This window comes from Sciurus carolinensis, chromosome 11 (genome assembly GCF_902686445.1).
Source record: "Sciurus carolinensis chromosome 11, mSciCar1.2, whole genome shotgun sequence".
In the NCBI taxonomy this organism is placed as follows: Eukaryota; Metazoa; Chordata; class Mammalia; order Rodentia; family Sciuridae; genus Sciurus; species Sciurus carolinensis.
In genome coordinates this window covers 75,073,404-75,094,457 of record NC_062223.1, presented here as the reverse complement: position 1 = coordinate 75,094,457, position 21,054 = coordinate 75,073,404, and the positions used below count along the sequence as shown (strand labels likewise).

Sequence of the window (21,054 nt, the reverse complement as noted above, 5' to 3'; positions counted from 1 at the left end):
CTAGAGTCTCACATTCAAAACAGTAAGGACAGTAAGTCAGAAGCTACACAGAAAGGGGCATAGCCTTTTTTAGCCAGGAGAGTTCCCTGCACTGGAGAGTCCTGGAGCACCCAGCATGCAAGAGCTCTGCCTCTCACCTGTCTATTCAGGATGAGTCCTGCTGCCACTTTCTTCAGAGTCAGAACTCAAGCCTTGACCCTGACTCCTGTCTGCCCCCCACCCCACTCTGCAACTCCCATCTGAGGACCCCCAGTCTTTGTAGCACCCAAGAGCTGGAAGGGCCTCAGAAAGTACCTCTGTAGGTGAGGAGACCACACCAAGGACCAGAGAGCCTTGGGCTGTGACCAGGATCTCATAGGCATTGCCCCCAGAGCTCCCTAAGTGTGGGGAGTAAGCAGTTTATGATTCTGTCTCTGCAGGGGACGTCCAGATCAGTGACAAGATCACCATCTCAAAGAACTTTAAGGAGAACGTGATTCGCCCCATCCTGAAAGTAAGAGTGTTTCTTGGCGCTGGAGCCTGAGTTGGGGGAGCAGGGCCTTAGTCATAGCAATTATACAGAAGCCACTGTGTTCCCCAGTGGGGTCCAGAAATTTTCCTGTACCTGCCTCCCAGGCTACTGAGCTCATCCTGCCCCTAACCCGGCCCTATAGGCTCACTTCCGGAGGGATGAGTTTCTGGGACGGATCAATGAGATCGTCTACTTCCTCCCCTTCTGCCACTCGGAGCTTATCCAGCTAGTCAACAAGGAACTGAACTTCTGGGCCAAGAGAGTAAGAGGGAACTGCCTGTGGGTGGGGATGGGACAGCTGTCCACAGGAACTCTGGACTGGGAACAACCCTTTCCCTGAAGGTGGAACACTTGGTGTGGGGCTGGTGGCCCTCGGGCACACTGTTTTTTACAGTGCTAGGCCTCAGGCCAATGTGTTGGGAGATAGAAAGCACAGGACCACACGCAGACAGGCTTCTCTCTGACCTATCTCAGGCCAAACAAAGGCACAACATCACACTGCTGTGGGACCGTGAGGTGGCAGACGTGTTGGTTGACGGCTACAACGTGCACTATGGTGCCCGCTCCATCAAGCATGAGGTGAGCATAGGAGCCTGAGAGGAGTGAGGCATCTCCACATCTTCCTCCCCAGTGCCCCGAGACCCTGTCCCTGAGCGCCAGCCTGTCTTACTGTAGTTTAGCTGCTGGAGTGGTCCACACCCAGGACAGATGCCCCTTCAGAACTAAAAATACTGAAACTCTTGTCTGGAGGGTGGCCAAGCATAAACCTACCTGGAGCAGGAGACTGGGAACCTCAGATACTGATAGCAGTGTACCTTTAGCACAATCCTGCAGGCTAGGTGTTGATTGCCCCACTTTGCAGATGAGAAAACTGAGGCTCAGAGAAGTTTTCTGACTTGCCCAAGCAAATGATAAGAGACAGCTGCAGACTCAAGCCACAAACTGGGTACAGTCTGAGACAGTGACAACCACTTCACCTGCCACCACCTGCAGGTAGAGCGCCGGGTTGTGAACCAGCTGGCGGCAGCCTATGAGCAGGACCTGCTGCCCGGGGGCTGTACTCTGCGCATCACTGTGGAGGACTCAGACAAGCAGCTCCTCAAGAGCCCTGAACTGCCCTCACCCCAGACAGAGAAGCGTCCACCCAAGCTGCGACTGGAGATCATCGATAAGGACAGCAAGACCCACAAACTGGACATCCGGGCACCACTCCATCCTGAGAAGGTGTGCTATACCATCTAGCATCCACCTACCTGTATGTGCCCTGAACATCCAATAAAGGCCCCTTGCTGTGGCATGGCAACTGACCAAGCTTCCCCTAATGCCTCTCCCTTTCTCTGCCAAGTCTAAGGGCTGTTTACCTCCTCACAGACCTGGGAAGACCCCTCTTTTGCCCCAACCCTGAAGTAGGAATCCTGCCTATCCTCCCCTCTTGGAGCCCAAAATCTGCTAAAAAGTCTCTAGGAGAGAAGATACTTCTCTACGTGCTTCAAGGCAAGGAACAGGAGAGGTCCTTCTTTGTCCTTCAGCATGATCCCCACTCCCTATAGTCACTGGAACTTTATCATGTTCCCAGAAGCTCAGAAGTATGGCAGCAAAGAACAGATCTGGTTGGAAGAAGACAGGGACCAGAGTCCCTTGATCCAGAGTTTTCTGATTTTTGACTGTTTCACTCTTAGGGAGCCATTGTGCACTGTGGTCTGCCATCCTCTGCTGGCACTTGTCTTGCTGGCAGCTCAGTCCCCAGAATGTCTCCATTAGGAGTGAGGAAAAGTGCAGCGGCCCAGGCACAGACAGTTACAATTTAATCTATAGCTACTGTTTCCCATGCTCTGAAATTCTAAGGTAAAGAGACCCATAAAACTTCCCCCTTTCCACTGCCATATCACACCCACTGTTCCTCCCCACCCCATGTCCCAGGATCAAGCCACACTCTTTCTTTAGCCCTGGGACTAGGCCGGACTAAGGCACCTCTAGGGGACCTGACTAGTTCCTTACCCTGCTCTTCTCTGGGACTGAATAGGAGTTTCAGATAACCATATAAGTTCCTGGAGCTCTCCCCCAGGAAACCAACAACCTAGACATTGGGAAGCTGCAGGGGGAGAGACTTATACAACCATTCTTAAGTATCAAAATCAGGAAATTAACATTGCTACCTACTACTAACTGATCTGCAGACATTTGAAATTTGCCAGTTTTCCATGCAGGTGCCCACAGATTCAGCCTCAGTTATAGCTGTTGTCCAGCTAAGTGAACCTGGAGTAAACCTGCAGTTAATTTAGTCTACTGTCAAGTCACTAAGCAGAAGTCTGGACATCATAGCCCTCATGGAGGGCATTCTGTAAACCTGCCGTGTTTCAGCCAGTTTGGCAGAATGCAACAAGGCCTGGTGCTTCCTTGGGCACCACCTGCAGTAGCCACCACTGGTAACCACTCCATTCACCCTCCCCTGCTGCCTGGGGGCTATACTCTGCACATTACTATGGAGGACTCAGACAAGCAACTCCTCAAGAGCCCTGAACTGCCCTCTTATAGTGTTAGCCTGTCTCTTTCAGGAAGCAGAAAATGGAAGCAAGAATCAGAGTGCCTTGGGTGATGGGAAAATGATGTAACATGGTCTGAGGCTGTCAGGCCAGGGCCCAGCACATGCTCCATCAGTCACCAGCTAACCCCTTGGAGCCACATCTGCTGCTCCCTGCCTCAGTGAATGCTACTCTTTTGTTGTTTACTTTTTATTTTGAAATAATATCAGACTTAGAGAAAGTTGCAAAAATAGTAGAGTTCTCATACCTTTCACCTAGCTTCTTCTAATATAAACATCTCATAGAACCACACCATAGTTATCAAAACCAGGAAATTAGCATTGTTACAGTGCTACTAACTGATAGGCAAACATTTGAATTTTGCCAATTTTTTCTCAATGTCCTTTTTCTGGTCCAGGATCCAATTCAGGACATCCCACATTGCATTTTGCTGTCATGTTTCCTTCATTTTCACCAACCTGTGGCAGTTCCTCCATCCTTCTTTGTCTTTGAGCTTGAAACTTTTGAAGAAGCCAGGCCAGTTCTTTTACAGAGTGCCCTTTGATTTGGGATTGCCTAATGGTTTCACTTGATTTCATTAAGGATCTATATTTTTGGCAAGATTGCCACAGAAACAAGGTTGTGCCCACCTAGTAGCAGGTGGTATTAATCATAAGGCTAAGGTGGTATGTAAATTTTCAGGCTGGAGGTGTAGCTCAATGGTAGAACTGCTTGCCCAGCATGCATGAGGCCTTGGGTTTAATTCCGCACCAAAAAAAAAAATATATATATATATATATGTATGTGTGTGTGTGTGTGTGTGTATATATATCAGATATAATACACATATATAATTATATATAGAGAGAGAAAATTATATATGGGGGATATGCATTTTCCCCTTTAAATTAATAAAAAGAAATCTGCTGGGGAAATACTGTTTAAATATCTTATTTATCCTTAGAGTTTTATCTACAGATTTTAACATCCTTCTCAGTGGTTCTTGCTTATAACAAATATAACTGTTATATTCGCTTAATGATGACTTTATTTTTTTTTCTTCACCTATATTTATTAATCAGCATTCTGTTGTGAGGAAGAACCCAATAATTTATGTCAGTATGAACTAGTAGACACTAGTTTTACTTTGTGGATTATAGTACTAACTGTGTATGTTGTTGCTCAAGTTGGCCATTGGCCATTGGGAACTCCTTCAAGTTGTTTCAACATTGCTCCCATCATTTTTTGAGCACTTCCTCACTTTCTGGCACAAGATGTCCCAGGCTCACTCACATTTTCCCTGTCCCAGCCCTGACATTAGCCACTTCTCCAAAGAAGCTCCCAGTGTCCCTTGTTCTTGAACAATAAACCAGATGGTTTCTTAGTACTTAGAAACCAAGTTCTTGCTGCGAGCAGTGGCACATGCCTGTGATCCCAGCAGCTCTGGAAGCTGAGGCAGGAGGATCACAAGTTCAAAGCCAGCCTCAGCAATTTAGTGAGGTCCTAAGCAAGCTACTCAGCAAGACCCTGTCTCTAAATAAAATACTTTAAAAAGACTTGGGAATGTGGCTCAGTGGTTTAGTCCCCTTGGGTTCAATTCCTGGTAACAAAAAAAAAGTGAAAAAAGAAACCAAGGTCAGGACACTGGGTATACACATTGCTACTTGAATGTTATTCCTTCTAGGCCCTCTTAGTAGATACATTTCAGAAATCTATATATGTATGCATACACACATACATCTGAATTTATTTTATCTGTACATCTGTATGTTATTAAAAACCATGAGTTCAAATTGATACCTTCAGTTCAGTCCATACCATAGGATTTATGACTACCAACCATTCTTAAAACTTGCTTATTCTTTTTCTGTTGCTTCCTCTCCTGAATTCTGTTTCTTCTTTCTCTCTGTGTCATGGTGAGACTTCCCTTAGAGGCTCAGTGACCTCTGTGCAGCATTCCTATTAATCAACTGAAACCAAGAACAGCAAACTTGTAATTCAAAGTTAGATAAATTTTATACCAGAAAACCCTGAGAGTAGGTGAGGAACTTAATTCTCTTCTTCCAGAGAATTTTTGCCAGACCTCTCAGGTCATGCCGTATCTTATACTTCCATAACACCCTGGGCACTGCTCAGCTCACTTGCACCACTTGTTCTGCATCTTGACTTTATCACTAGAATGTGAGCTCCAAACATGACAAATACTAAACTGTTCAGCTTACTAGCCATAGACTCTGGCACAGAGCTAGCATATGATAGAGGCTCCAGGAATATTATGAGTGGCCCCTGCAGCAGCGTAGATCTTCACAGTGTTCCCTGGGATGAAACAGTGCCATTCATTTGCTCAGTATGCTTTTATTTGTCATTTATTTGTGATGAAGCATTGGAGCCCACCAGGATTGAAGCTCCAAGCAAATGGAGCAAGGGGAGACCTAGATACTCATTGAGGATCCTCGACATGAGACTGGACTTAAAAATACAATAAATGGCACATGCCTGTAAGCCCAGCAACTCGGGAGGCTGAGTCAGAAGGGTCACAAGTTTAAGCCAACCTCAGCAACTTAGCAAGGACCTAAGCACCTTAGCAAGACCCTGTCTCAAAATAAAATATAAAAATGACCAGGGATGTAGCTCAGTGGTTAAGCACCCCTGGGTTGAATCCCTGGTCCCCCGCCCAAAAAAAAAAAAAAAAATTATATAGATACACATATTGTTCAAAGAGAAAACCTCAAAAGCATGTAGTGATTACTTTAGAAATTTAGGGGAAAAACATTATTTTAGTTGTTTTATTGGACACGATATCTTTATTTTATTTATTTATTTTTATGAGGATCAAACCCAGTGCCTCACACATACTAGGCAAGCACTCTACCACTGAGCCACAACTCCAGCCCCACAAACATTAAATCTTAAGAGAATAGAAAATGAACCAATAAAAACTGAAATGGGGGGAGGACAGGAAAAAGGATAACTTAACAATTATTTGGAAGCATTGATAAAACCTGACCTGATAAGGAGAAGCAGAGTCAAAACTGAAAAGACAGGATCAAGAATGATAAATTAGACACAACCATATAGCAAGAGAAGAATCGAAATTTTTTTATGGCAAAAAATTTGGAAACAGAGCAGATGGATAATTTCCTAGTAAACATTAACCCAAGACATAGTTTGAAAAGAACAATTGATTACCAAAGAAGTAATCGGAAAGACAATTAAAATTTTATCCTTTGATTGTGTTCTGGGCTGGGAATTTAGATCAATGATAAAGTTCTTGCCTAGCACATGCAAGACCCTGGGTTTAATACCCAGCACTCTACTCCCCCCCAAAAAAGTGTTAATTAAAATTTTAAGTTGAAATGCACATATAGGAAAGTGCACAAATTATGAGAATACAATTTAATGAGCTTTTACATAGTGAGTAGGACTATAGTCATCACTCCACCCCAAATATAGATAAGTTCTAACTTTTAACTCTAGGTAACTGCTTCAGACCATAGAAAAAGTTGGAAAGATACTCAACAGTTGATTTTAAAAATTCACATGTACACAAACTTTATAAAATGCCAAAAGATACCTAATTTCACCTATGACTATAGATGCAAAAAAAAAATTCCAAATAAAATCAAGTTAAATACACTGTAGTCACATAAAGATTTTTCAGCAATAGGCAGCTCAGTGTCAGGAGATTTGCTAATACAAATAATAAAGAACCACATCAAGAACAAATATTTAAATGTATATAATAAATTAATCATAGTTTGTTATTTTGATAATTATACTGTGATTATTGAAAATTCCTTATTTTTAGAAACTATGTTAATTTGCAAATATTTCTGGAAATTAAATTTTATATATACATTCACATACACATATATGCATATATATATATATACACACACAGAATGATTAAAAGTAAACGTTTGGGAAATCTGCAGGAAGAGTATATAGAAATTTGTTGTATTATTTTTGCAGCTTTTCTATAAGTCAAATTATTTCAAAGGTTTTAAAAGAAAGAAGATATATTAGTGTGTGCTAAAGAAAAAAAAAAGCATTTAAGATGTTGCAGCTTTAAGTATGATTTGATAAAATTAAAGCACCTAGCTAAAAATTGTAAATACAAAAGCTATCTCTAAAGTCTGAAATAAGACAGAATTCAATATGGCTTTGAAGATTCAAGTGGAAGCAATTAGGGAAAAATATTAACTCATATGAATAATGGAAAATAAGTTATCTTGTGTTACAGATATATGATTATGTATTTAGAAAGTCCAGAAGGCAATAATAAAAAACCTGTTAGCATTAACAAGGACGTTTGGTAAGTGACTGAATAAAAGATAAATGTACAAAAATCAATCGCTTTTCTCTGTTCTACCAGTAATCAATGAAAAACAGTAACAAAAGAAAAATATTCCATTCACAATTACAACAAACAGGCATGTATTTTTGCTTATATATTCATAAACTACCTCAGGAAGGGAGGAGATTTGGGTGATTGAGGGACACCAATGGAAGGGAAACTTCACTATATACATTTTTTAAATTTCTGAACCCTATTCAAAATTAACAAAATACTTAAGAATAAATGTAACAAGAGAAGAAAAACATTGAAAGGAAATAAAACAAGATATGAAAATATAAAAACATAGGAGATTTTTGGAAAGGATTCTGATAGTATCATTAAAATGCCAATTCTTAATATATAATTTACTGCAAGCCTAATTAGACTCAACAGCATTTTTAACTGAATAAAATTAAATCATTACACTACTGTGCCCTCAGGTGGTGCCACACGAACCTACTATTGTCTGGATCTAGGCTCTCAGAAAATGCACATTACTACTCCTGTCACAATCCCATCTTGATAGTGTGCAAACTAGGGAATAAGTAGATTTAGATACCATCGGTACACAGCCTAAAATACCTGTGTAAGAAAGAAAAGTTACTGTGACTAGAGTGTAGAGGTGGTACGCAGAGGAGAGGAGAGGATAAAGTTGTGGGGGATGAAGGTGGTACAGAGGCAAGTTTCCCAATTTGAAAGTGCCTTGAATGTCATGCTGAGGGAATGAAATGACCATATTTTTGTTTTCAGAAGACCCTCTGATTTGCACAGTGTGAATGTTGGGGATGACTTCTAGCCAATATACAACAGGTGGAGCATTTACAAACACATTTCTTTCCCACAAATCTAACACAGTTAGATTTGAAACTAAGATGGGGAATCCCGAGGTACCAGGAATGAATGGGAACCTAAAATTCAGAGAGTGGGTGAAGGAGAGGTCAAGTTCAGAGACTTGGGACAGAAAAGCCTAATGACTGGGTCCTGGGGCTTCCTTGTGAAATGAAAACTAGGAAAACACTGCTCATTAACCTGGGAAATACAAGAAAGTCTGCCATTACTGAGAGAAGCAGAAAGAATCAGCTAAGAAACTCCTACTTTCACTGTTTGTAACAGTGTGGTCCAAATTCACAATATACAAATGTCACTGGATGTCAAACTGAAAAACTAACAAAGGAGATCCTGGACCAATGAAACCTACAGGATCCCAAAGAAGAAAACACAAAACCATTCTGTAAAATGATTCCCATAATCCAGTTTTCACAAAGGAAACTGTGGGAGATACAAGTCGCAGTTGAAATGAGTCTACAGGGAAAAGTTACCTCCCAAAAAGAGGAAAAACTACCATGAAGGAAAGTCAGCAGATAACAAATGGGAGAATGGATGCTCCAAGGATTGTAAATAATGTAAGAATAAAGTAATCTGAATTTAAAATAAGTATATTTTTATTTTTTTAAATAAGTATATTTTTAAATGTTAAAAAAGACTAGAAATCAAAAGGCAAGAAAAGGCAGTGTGAATAAAAGAATAGGTGAATTTGAAGAAGAGCCTTTGTCCTGGGTGGTTTACTCAGATTCATTTCCATGTTTTTTTATAGTTCAACATTTTTCTAGTGTTATAGTCCTAATAATTTAAACATTATAGAGCAGAACTGCCAAGGACTCATACCCTTAAAGAATGAAGATTTGGGTGACCCACTGGCCAACCTGAACAATCTGAGGTGCTTACATGGCACAAAGGGGAATATAGAATTGGTAGAGGAGGAAGAGGTCATCATGACCAGGGACATGGTCAAATGCAGAATTGAGGTAGCTACAACTACAATCCTGGAACCATTTGACCACCATAACTTCTTACAAATTGTTCAAGTCTAATCCCACCAGGCCTCACAGATCTGTTACAGTAATGCCAAAAGATCTGAAACTCAGTGGTCAGCCATCACCACCACCACCTCATGTCCTGCTCCCAGTCCCAACCATTCACCCTGTCCTCCAGCACTTTCCTTCTATACTCTGCAAATTCATCTACATAAGTACTTTACTTTCCGTTGGAATAGTTGCTTAGTTTCTTTACCCTGTCACCTAGACATTGCTTTCTCTGGCTGTCCTAAGATGAGCCCCCACTGCTTCTTGTTTATTTCTCATTATCCTATTTTTTAACTAAACCAACCTTTCTGTCTTACCAACCCATTTTTCCAAACACTTCCCACATAGGAAGCCCCCAAGTCACTTTCTCCCCAGCACGTGTCATCATTTTTAGTGTTCTCTACTTCCCATAAATGATCTACCCACACCCTACTCTCCTCACATTTAGTGATGTTTTTCTGCCTCTGCCTACCTCCAACACCTACATCATGGTCACATCCTAAACTTTACTGCCAATAATTTGTGCTTCCTCCAAAGCCCCTCTCTCTGCCCAGTACCTTCCATCTTCTGGTTCACTTGTTCTAGGATATCCTGCATGTAATTCTTTGACCTTATTGATACTTCTGGTCCATTAATCCCCCAATTTCTCATTGCCCATCTGCTCCCTCTTTCTTTACTTCCAAGTCCACTTCAATTTCATGATCTGTAATTGTAATCCCTGTCTTGCAAATATTCTCAGAATCTGGGCTACTGACATCAATATAAATCTTCTCAGACCTGGCAGGTATAATGGTGTGCACCTGTAGTCCCAGCTCCTTGGGAGGCTGACAGGAGAATCACTTGAACCCAGAGGGTAAAGATCAGACTGGACAACATAGCAAGACACTGTCTCAAAATACAAAGCAGTCTTTCCAAACCTAAACTTTTTTTTTTTCCGGCAATTCTAGGAGTTGATACCAGGACCTCATGCTCAGCAAGCACTCTAACCACCAAGACATATCCACAACCCCCAAACCTACACTTCAGAAAAAAAAAATCACACTATGTTATACCACCTCATTGCCCATCTCTGTGCACCACTTATTCTCACAAAAGGTGGACATGACAAATTCCCCTCAGTTGCTGTAAGTTGTTCCATACTTAAGATCTGTTTATGATGAACATTCCTCCTCTGGTTCTATCATAGATATCATTTAACTTGTAGGCAAAATTAAAAAGTTAACACAACCTACATGAAGTAAAGAGAAAAGGAAAAATGGCCAATTAAGGACCGTATATATGTTCCCCACCTTATATTTCTCTCTCTCTCTCTCTCTCTCTCTCCTCTCTCTCTCTCTCTCTCTCTCTCTCTCTCTCTCACACACACACACACACACACACACACACACACACACACACACACAAAGTGGAATTCTGGGAGGACAGCAAATTAGGAAGCATCAGGAATTTCTCCCACCTAGGCACAATTAACACTGGCAGAATCTGTCTAAGGTAACTATTTTGGAACTCTGGAATCTAATGAAAGTTTGCCACTTCCCAGGGAAAGCTTGGATGGTAAAAAGGCTTGGATGCTATACACACCTCACCCCCTAGGCCCATAGCAGGCAGCTGTGCATAATGCAGCTTTCTGGAGCCAGGGTGGCAAAAAATGACCCTTGCCTTCAAATATCTGTGCTCTGATTGCTACTTCTGATCACAGAGTTGGAAACAAAAAGAAGCCATGGTCACACCTCTCCCTATGTTCCCAGCTCTGTCTGCTCTGCTAAAGTGACTTCTAGGGGATTTAAAGGACCAGTATTCTCACCTCTGCTCCTTCATTTTTCTTTTTTTCCCCTGTTGGGAACCAGACATTCAAGAGTAGGTTATCCAAAAGCATTCGAATATACAGTGGTCCCTCTGTATCCATTGGACATCAAAGATTTTGAGATATCAAAATCTATGAATACTCAAGTTACTTATATTAAATGGCATAATATTTGCATATAACCTGTGCACATTCTCCCATACATTTTGTCATGTCTAGATTATTTATAGTGCCTAATACAATGTAATACAAATGTAAGCAGTTGTCGTACTGTATTGTTTAGAGAATAAGGACAAGAAAAACATTTGTACATGTTAGTACAGATGTGTTTTTTTATTTAATATTTTTAGTTGTAGGTGGACACAATACCTTTATTTATTTATATTTATGCGGTGCTGAGGATCGAACCCAGTGCCTCATACATACTAAGCAAGGGCTACAACCCCAGCCCCAAGTGTGTGTGTTTTTTATTTTTATCCACAATTGATTGAGTCCACAGATGTAGTAGAACTCATGGATGTTGTGGGGGTGGGGGGACATAAATTAAAAAGTGACCAGGCATGCCCAGGAAAAAGCACAGGCTCAAAAAGACTTGAAAAACCTTAAGTTTACACCTCAAACTGACTCTGGACACAGAGGTAGCCTACAACAATCAAAATAACAAATGAAACAGAAAAGTCTATTGAAGGAGAATCTGATATTCACAGCTACTGCATTATTCAATTAAAATGTAGTTTTTAAGTTTTTTAAAGTCAACAGAAACTGTCCCTGAAAAAAAATCTGATAGACCTACTAGACAAATTCTTTAAAACAACTGCCGTAAAGATGTTCAAAAAGTCAGTGTTGGTGATATAGCCCAACACGTAGAGTGACTGCCTCGCAAGCTCAAGATATGGGTTCAAGTCCCCAGCACTGTTAGATTGCGGAAATAACAAACAATCAAACGAAACCAAGATGCTCAAAAAGTCAAAGGAAGACAGAAAGTCAAGAAAATGATGTGTGAACAAAATATAAATATCAATAAGGAAATAGAAAAACTAAAAGAAAATTAAAAGAAATTCTGGAACTGAAAATACAACTTAATGAAAAACTCACTGGAGAGATTAAAGTGAACAGAGCCCAAGAGACCTATGAAACAACATCAAGCAGAAGAAAGAGGCAGAAGGAATATTTTAAGTAATAATAGCTGAAATGATAGCTGAAAGCTTCTCAAATTTGATGAAAGACATGAATGTAAATATCCAAAAAGCTCAATAAACTCCAAGTAAGATGAACTCAAACATACCCTTACCAAGACAGGTTATAATCAAATTTTTGTAAGACAAAGAGAATCTCGACAGCAGCATGAGAAAAGCAACTCATCACATCCAGGGGATCTTCAGCAAGACTGTCAGATTTTTCATCAGAAACTTTGCAGCCCAGAAGGCAGTGCACTGATGAACTCAAAGCACTAAGAGAAAAAAGCTTGTCAACCAAAAATCCAATATCCGGGAAAACTTTCCTTCAAAGGTGAGGGAGAAATTAAGATATTCCCAGATACACAAAAGCTGGGGGAGCTCATTACCATTACACCTGCACTGCAAGAAATGCTCAAGGAAGTCCCACGGGTGAGATGAACAGACACTAGATGGTAACTTGAAGACATATGAAGAAATAAATCTTAATAAAGGTAAATAAAGGGCAACTGTAAAAGCTGGTATTATTTTAACAATGATTTGTAACTATGTTTTATACATTATTTAAAAGAAATACATTTTTTAGGGACTGGGGTTGTGACCCAGTGGTAGAGCGCTTGTCTAGCATGTGTGAGACACTGGGTTCCATCCTCAGCACCGAGTATAAATAAATGTCTATTGACAACTAAAAAAAATTTTAAATGACTTTTTTAAAGTTAGTATTAATTTGATGACTAATTCCACATTGTTTTCTATATAATTTAAGAGACTATGCATTTCAAGGAAATATTAGCTTGTTTGGGGGCACACATGTATAAAAATGTGATTTTATTATATCAACAACCCAAAGGGGTAAGAACAGAAGAACAGGCTGTTAAAGTTGCAGAAATTTTGTATGCTATTAAAGCTAAGCTGATATAAATTCTACTAACTAGAGTGTTAATTAGAGTGTTAAGGTGTTATAACTTTAGGATGTTAGATGTAATCTCCATGATATAACCACAAATAAAATGGCTATAAGATATATACAAAAAGAAAATAAGACATTAAACACTTCACTATGAAGAAAAATTAACACAAAAGACAGTAGTGCAGGAATGAGGGATAAAGAGCCAAAAGACATATAGTAAAAAGTAGTAAAATGACAGAAGTAAGCTCCTTCTTATCAGTAACTAAATGCAAATGGATTAAATTATCCATTCAAAAGACAAAGATTGGCAGGATGTATTTTTAAAAACATGATCCAACCATATAGTATCTACTAGAGTCATTTTAGTTCCAAAGATACAAATAGATTAAAAGTTAAAGGATAGAAGAAAAGATTCCATGCAAACTGAAAAAGAACAGGAATGGCTATTCTAAGATTGAATAATATACAGTTTATATCTTTTCAAAAGTTACAAGAAGGATATTATATGGTAATATAAGGTTCAATGCAGCAAGAAGATGTAACAATTGTAGCAATCACTAACATTTATGCACTTAATGATATATCATGAAAATATATAGAACAAGGACAGTGGAATGAGATGGACATTATTACCCTATACACATGTATGATTTCATGACTGCTGTAACTACACCATGTATAGTCAGAGGAATGAGAAATTGTACTCCATTGTGTACAATGTGTCAAAATGCATTCTACTGTCATGTATAACTAATTTGAACAAATTTTTAAAAAGTTAAAAATTCATAGATAAATTTGTGTAGGAAAATCTTTTGTTATTGGATTTTTCCATTTTAAGAATTAAAACAGTACAAACAGAGAAACAACATGTATCCCATTTGTTTACAATAAAAAAAAAAGAAAAGAAAGCAAAAAAAAAAATTAAAACAAAATCTTAAAATTTAAAATATATACATACATATATATATGGAACAAAAAAAGAACTGAAGGTAGAGAAGTAGAAAGCTGCTATAAAATAATTGTTGGAGACTTAAATACTCCACTCTAATGGATAGAATAGCTAAATCAAAAATAAGGAAATAAAGGAGTCAACACAATAAACCAATTAGATCTAACAGTATGTTCAGAACACTCCACTCAACAACAGTATCATACTATTATTCTCAAGTACACAAGGGATATTTTCTATGATATGATAGTCCACAAATTTAGTCTTAATAGATTTTAAAAGACATATATAATACAAAAATAACTTCTTTAACCACAACAAGGTAAAATTAGAATAACAGAAGTAAATCTGGAAATTCATAAAAGTATGGAAATTAAACAACACACACTTAAACAACCAATGGACCAGAGAAGAAATCACATGATAAATTATAAAATATAGATGAATAAAAAGAAAAATCAACATGCCAAAACTTATGAGATGCAGTGAAAGTGGTGCTAAGAAGGAAATTTATAGCTATAAGTGTTTACATTAAAAAACAAGAAATATCTCAAGTCAACAACTCTAACTTGCAGTTTAAGGAACTAGAAAAAGAAAACTAATAGGAGAAATTCCTTTTATTATTTCCATAATAAAAGATTAGAACAGAGATTAGACCTGAAAAAAAAAAGTTAATGAAACAAAAGTCAGATCTTTGAAAAGGTCAACAAAATTGACAAACCTTTAGCTAAATGAACTAACAAGTGAAAAGACTCATTACTAAAATCAGAAAAAAAAAGAAATGGGGGGAAAGGATTATAAGAAAGTACTATGAACAACTATATTCCAACAAATGGGATAACCTAGATGAAATCAATTCCTAGAAATATAAGGCCTCTCAAGATTAAATCACAAAAATAGAATATATGAATAGACTTATAACTAGTGTATTAGTCAGCTCTATATTACTATCACAAAATACCTTAGGCAATTAACTTGTAAAGATAAAAGGTTTATTTAGCTTACAGTTTTAGAGGTTCAAAGGCATGGCACCTGCACCAACAGTTCTGGTGAGGGTAGCAGATGATGGCATATCATGGCAGGAGCTCCTGTTGGAGTGAGTGCTCACATCTCAAACTAAGAAGCCAAGAGAGAAAGAAAGACCAGGATTCCACAATCTACTTTGAGGATTATGAAATTATCTAAATACCTGTAATTATCTAAAGACCTCCCGCTAGGCCCCATTCCTTAAATGTCCATAGCACCTCCTAATACCATCACCCTGGAGACCAAGTCTTTAACATATGGACCTTTGGACTACCCATATTTAAGCCATAGCAATTAGTGAAGATATTGAATCAATCAAAAATCTGAAAATGCCCTGAATTCAATGCCTTCACTGGTTAATTCTACCAAGTATTTAAAGAAGAATTAACATCAATCCTTCTCAAACACCCCCCCTCCCCGCCAATTAAAAAGGAGGGAACACTTCCTAACTCATTCTAAGAGACCAGCATTACCCTGATACCAAAGTCAGGACAAAAACACTACAGGAAAACTACTGATCAATTATCCCTTACAAGCCAGTTGCGGTGGTGCATGCCTGTAATCCCAGCCTGGGAGGCTGAGGCAGGAGGATTGTGAATTCAAAACCAGCCTTGGCAACTCAGCAAAGCCCTAAGCAACTCAGTGAGACCCTGTCTCTAAATAAAATATAAAAAGGGCTGAGGTTGTGACTCAGTGGTTAAGTGTCCCTGAGTTCAATCCCCAGGACAAAATAAATGAATTTTATATATTTATATATACTGTTATGGGGCACAACTTAAGAACAGACCGATCACCACTGAGAAGTCCAAATTTGAGAGTCTTTATTAAGCCAGCCGACTGACTGTCTCACACAATGCCCAAAAAAAATGGCTATTGGGAGAACAGCCCCGATCACAGGGTTGTAGGGGTTCTTATACCAAAAATCACATCAATCATAAGTGTCTGTTGCTATGATTCAAAATTACAAACTAACATCATGAGATCATCGACAGAGGGGGAAGTGGGTCAAACTGACCCTTACCTAGGTACAAACTAAAGAATGGTTACTAACATCCACAATCACTGTTTACATGGTACATTGTTTAGGAGCAATAGGAATCAAAAGAGAGCAATTTTTTACTACATAGGAGTTGCCATTGTATATTATTAAACATGTCACACCAAGTAACTGATGATGGGTACAGAGGCAGGGTGTTCCCATGGGAGAAGCTTATTTCCTACATAACATGGAATCTCAGAGCAAAATGGAGTCTGTTTAGTCATTTCCCTCAGAGTCTGGCCTACAACATTGTCATGGAGCCAGATCTGTCAGCCCATCACAATACGATGATATAATATATATGTACACACAAAACAGCCTACCACCCTTATGAACAGTACTGCAAAAAAAAACTCAATAAAACACTAGTAAACCAAGTTTAGCAGCATATTCAAAGGATTATAAACAGTGACCAAGTGGAATTTATTCCTGAGTGCAAGGGTAATTCAACATATGAAAATGTATCAATGAAGTATACCACATTAACAAAATGAAGATGGAAAACCACACATGATCACCTCAGTTGACATAGAAAAAAAAGACAAAATTCAATGTCTTTTCATGATTTTAAAAATCAGCAAACTAGGGCTGGGAGATAGCTCAGTTGGTAGAGTGCTTGCCTCTCAAGCACAAGGCCCTGAGTTCGATCCCCAGCACCACAAAAAAAAAAAAAAAAAAAAAAAAAATCAACAAACTAGGAATACTTGCACATAATAAAAATCTAAAGTAAACATCCTCTCAAATGCTATGATGACATTCAAAGACTGAAAGATTTTCCTAGGAAAAAGGAAAAGATACTTGCTTTTAGCACTTCTATTCAACACAGTACTGAAAGTTCTAACCAGAACAATTAGGCAAGAAATAGAAATTAAGGCATCTAAATTGTAAAGAAAGAAATAAAATTATATGTTTGTAGATGATATGATTACATTTAGGAAATCCTAAACATTACACACGTCCAAAAAACCCATAAACCAGGCAAGGTGGTGCATGCCTGTAATCCCAGTGGCTTGGGAGGCTGAAGCAGGAGTATCACAAGCTTAAAGTCAGCCTTAGCAAAAACGAGGCACTAAGCAACTCAGTAAGACCCTGTCTCTAAATAAAATACAAAATAGGGCTGGGGATGTTGCTCAGTGGTCACATGCTCCTGAGTTCAATCCGCAGTACCCCCCAAAATTAAACATTAGAACTAATAAATTCAGCGAAGTAGGAAGATATGAAATCAACACATTAAAAGTCAGTTGAATTTCAAAATACAATGAAAAATCTGAAAATAAAATTATAAAAATATTTATATTTATACAATTTTATCTGCACAATGTATGAATCTAAAAAGTATTGCTGAAAATTAAACATGTAAATGTAGAAACACATCCCATATTCATGGATTGGAAAACCATATTGTTAAAATTTCAATACTACCCCAAGCAATCTACAAATTTAATGTTATCCCTTTCAAAATCCCAATGATGGTTTGTTGGTTTTTTATTTAGAAATTTTTTAAAATCCTAAATTTCATATGGAACCTCAAGGGACTTTGAATAGCAAAACAACCCTGAAAGAAAAAAAAGAATAAGATAGAACCACTTATATTTCCTGATTTTGAAACTAACTACAAGCTATAATAATCAGAGAGAGGTACCAGCGTGAAGTGGATGTCTAAAACAAGGGAATAGAATGGTGAGTACAGAAATAAGCCCCTACATATGTGGTAAAATAATTATTGACAGGAGTGTCAGGGTAATTCAACTGTAGAAAAACTGTGTGTACAAGAAGTCTTGCTGCAATGTCTAGATGTCTGCATACAAAGAATGAAGTTGGACCCCTACCTAATACTGCATATAAAAATTAACTGAAAATGAGTCAAAGATCTAAATGTAAGACTTCAAAATATAAAATTCTAGAACATATAGTAAAACTTCATAACAATGGATATGGCAGTGGTTTCTTGGATACGACACCAAAGACACAGGCAACAAAAGAATAGATTAAATTGAATTTAAAACATTTTTCAAGGCTTGGGTTGTGGCTCAGTGGTAGAGCACTTGCCTGGCATGTATGAGGTACTGGGTTCAATTCTCAGCACCACATAAAAAAATAAATAAAGATATCATGTCCACCTATAACTAAAAATATTTTTAAAAAACAAATAACATTTTTTCAAATTCACACAACAAAAGACACTATTACAGAGGAAAAAACCCACAGAATGGGAGAAAATATTTACAAATAATATATGTGATAAGGGATTGGTATCCAGTATATATAGAGAACTCCTAAAACTTAGCAACAAAAACAAACTACCTGATGTAAAAATGAACAAAGAACATGAATAGGCATTTTTTCAAAGAATATATACAAATGGCAATGACCACATAAAAACATGCTCAATATCAGTAATCATTAGGGAAATGCAAATCAAAACCCACTGGGATGACTACTGTTTTTTTAAGGGAAAGAAAATAACAAGTGTTGACAAGGGTGTGGAGAAATTGGAACCCTTGGGTACTGCTGATGTTAGGAATGTAAAATGGTAAAGTCACTATGGAAAACAATATGGTGGTACCTCAAAAAATTCAAAATACAATTATCATATAATCCAACAATTCCACTTCTGGGTATATACACAAAAGAATTAAAAGTGGGGTCCTAAAGAGCTACTTATGCACCTATGTTCATAGCAGCCCTGTTAACAATAGCTGAAACATGGAAACATCAACTCAATTAGACACAATGTGGTATATAGAGTAGGATATATATATATATATATTTAAAATATATGCATATATATAATTATATATAATTTCAACCTTTTAAGGAAGGAATTTCTAACATATAGGCAATATGAATGAATCTTGAGGGCCTTGTGCTAGGTGAAATAAGCCAGTCACAGAAAGACAAACACTATGAGTCCACTTATATAAAGTACTTAGAATAGTTAAAATCATAGAGACAGAAAGTAGAATGGTGGTTGCCAGGAGTTGGGGACAGTGAAGAATAGTGAGCTGTTGTTTAATGGATATAGAATTTCAGTTTTATAAAATGGAAAGAGTTATAGAACTGGATGGTGCAAACCTTCCTTGCATGGGGCTCAATAAAGGGAAGATGGGGTTACCAACCACTTAATGAGTTTCAGTTTTTCTTTGGGGTGATGACAATTTTCTGGAACTAAATGGTGTTGATGGTTGTAGAACATTAATATAAGTGTATTTAATACCATTGAACTATACACATAAAATGATTAAGATGACAAAATTTATATGTATTTTACTACCAATTTTAAAAATTGGGGGAAAAAGTTAATACCCATAAGGACAAAAAGAACAGGAAGAAGAAGCTGGGCATGGTGGCACATGCCTATAATCCCAGTGACTTGAGAGGCTGAAGTAGGAGAATTGAAAGTTCAAAGCCAGCCTCAACTTAGTGAGGCCCTAGGCAATTTAGTGAGAGCCCATCTCAAAATGAAAAGTCAAACAATTTGTATGTGACTCAGTTGTAAAGTGCCCCTGTGGGTTCAATCCCCGGTACTCCCCCCCCCCCAAAAAAAAAGAACAGAAAGAGTCAGTAAAAGATAAAGAAAGTCAATAAATTTTGAAAGATAAAAAATTGTAAAATTGCAGCAACCAGCCTCTGCCCTAATCACATGGTAATGTAAGAAGAATCTGAAGTTTATGGTGCAGTGAAGATAACTGATGGTTAATCTCGTTTACCAACTTCACTGGATTGCAATATGCCTAGAAAACTGGCAAAGCACAATCCTGAATGTGCATTTGAGAGTTAATTCCAGAGATGACTGACAGATGGGTCAGCAAACTGAAGGGGCAAGTTCCATCCTGATTGTGGGTGGTACAGTTCAATAAACTGGCAGACTCAGATAGAACAAAAAGTGGAAGGAAAGGAAGCTCACCCAACCAAACTCGATTCTTCCTAAATGGGCACATTTTTTGCTGTTGCCATCACCATGAACATGGGCTCACTCCAACTACTCCCCCAGAAGCTTCCAGGACTTCAGCCTTGGACTGGGACTGCATCACTGGTTCTTCTTGTTCTAAGGTTTCCAGCTTCTTGACTGAAAAGTTGCCTCAGTGTCCAGTTTCCTTGGCTCTCCAGTCTGCAGATGGTCATTATGGGACTATCCAGCTTGTGATCATGTAAAGCAATCTAATAAATCCCCTTTTATAAATATAGGTATACATATCAACAGATACCTAAGAGTAAATCTGTTCCTCTGAAGTATAACTATAGCAATAATAAACCTAAACCCAGATCAACTCTTCACAAAAATTACCTTAGGTGCTCACACATCCTAAAAGAGACACGCCCAATTCTAGACATAAATACTATTACAGTGTCTACTATCCTGCACATGATGTTCAACATTCAATCAAAAATTATGAAACACACTAAGGAAAGAATAAAAAATTGGTGTTGGGACAACTAACATCCATAGGCTAAGAAATAAGCTGGACCCCTACCTCATACCACATACCACACACAAAAAATAACTCACAGTAGATTAAAGACCTAAATGTAAGATTAAGAGCTGTAGTAGCACTTGTGTATGTTTTGTTTGGCTTGTGAACAAAGATTTATAGACAAGTACAAAAAATAAATTCTCTTTTACAACCTAGAACTTATATGATACATATAAGCAGGAATACATAAGACAGCTTAAAGTGATGGAATATTGATAACTAAAAGTTTGATCCTCAGACTAACAAGTTGATAAAAAGCACAGGTCATGAGAGAAATCTCAACTATATTGATTCGTATTACAATTTCATATTGTAATACAAGAAGTGGCTTCTTTTTTTCATAAAGGCTTCTATCTTCAGAAAATACATCGAGTTGAAGATATATCTTACTATGTTTGGATCATGTTTTTTAAACTCTCATATTGGCATATTCCACATTTGT

The 21,054-nt window shown here is 38.0% G+C and overlaps 1 protein-coding gene and 1 pseudogene across 2 annotated transcripts in view; both read left to right on the top strand.

The window, feature by feature from the left end:
* Clpb (caseinolytic mitochondrial matrix peptidase chaperone subunit B) overlaps positions 1 to 3,851 on the top strand; it is a 142,191-nt gene extending 138,340 nt beyond the window's left edge. For both annotated transcript variants that reach the window (XM_047516746.1, XM_047516747.1), the window contains 4 exons: positions 420 to 493; positions 654 to 773; positions 986 to 1,090; positions 1,505 to 3,851. In XM_047516746.1, coding sequence (XP_047372702.1) covers positions 420 to 493; positions 654 to 773; positions 986 to 1,090; positions 1,505 to 1,753 — 548 coding nt within the window. In that variant the 3' untranslated portion in view covers positions 1,754 to 3,851. The remainder of the gene's footprint in view (positions 1 to 419; positions 494 to 653; positions 774 to 985; positions 1,091 to 1,504) is intronic.
* A 16,836-nt stretch (positions 3,852 to 20,687) lies between these two features.
* LOC124960843 (uncharacterized) lies at positions 20,688 to 20,799 on the top strand (annotated as a pseudogene).
* Positions 20,800 to 21,054: the final 255 nt, after the last annotated feature.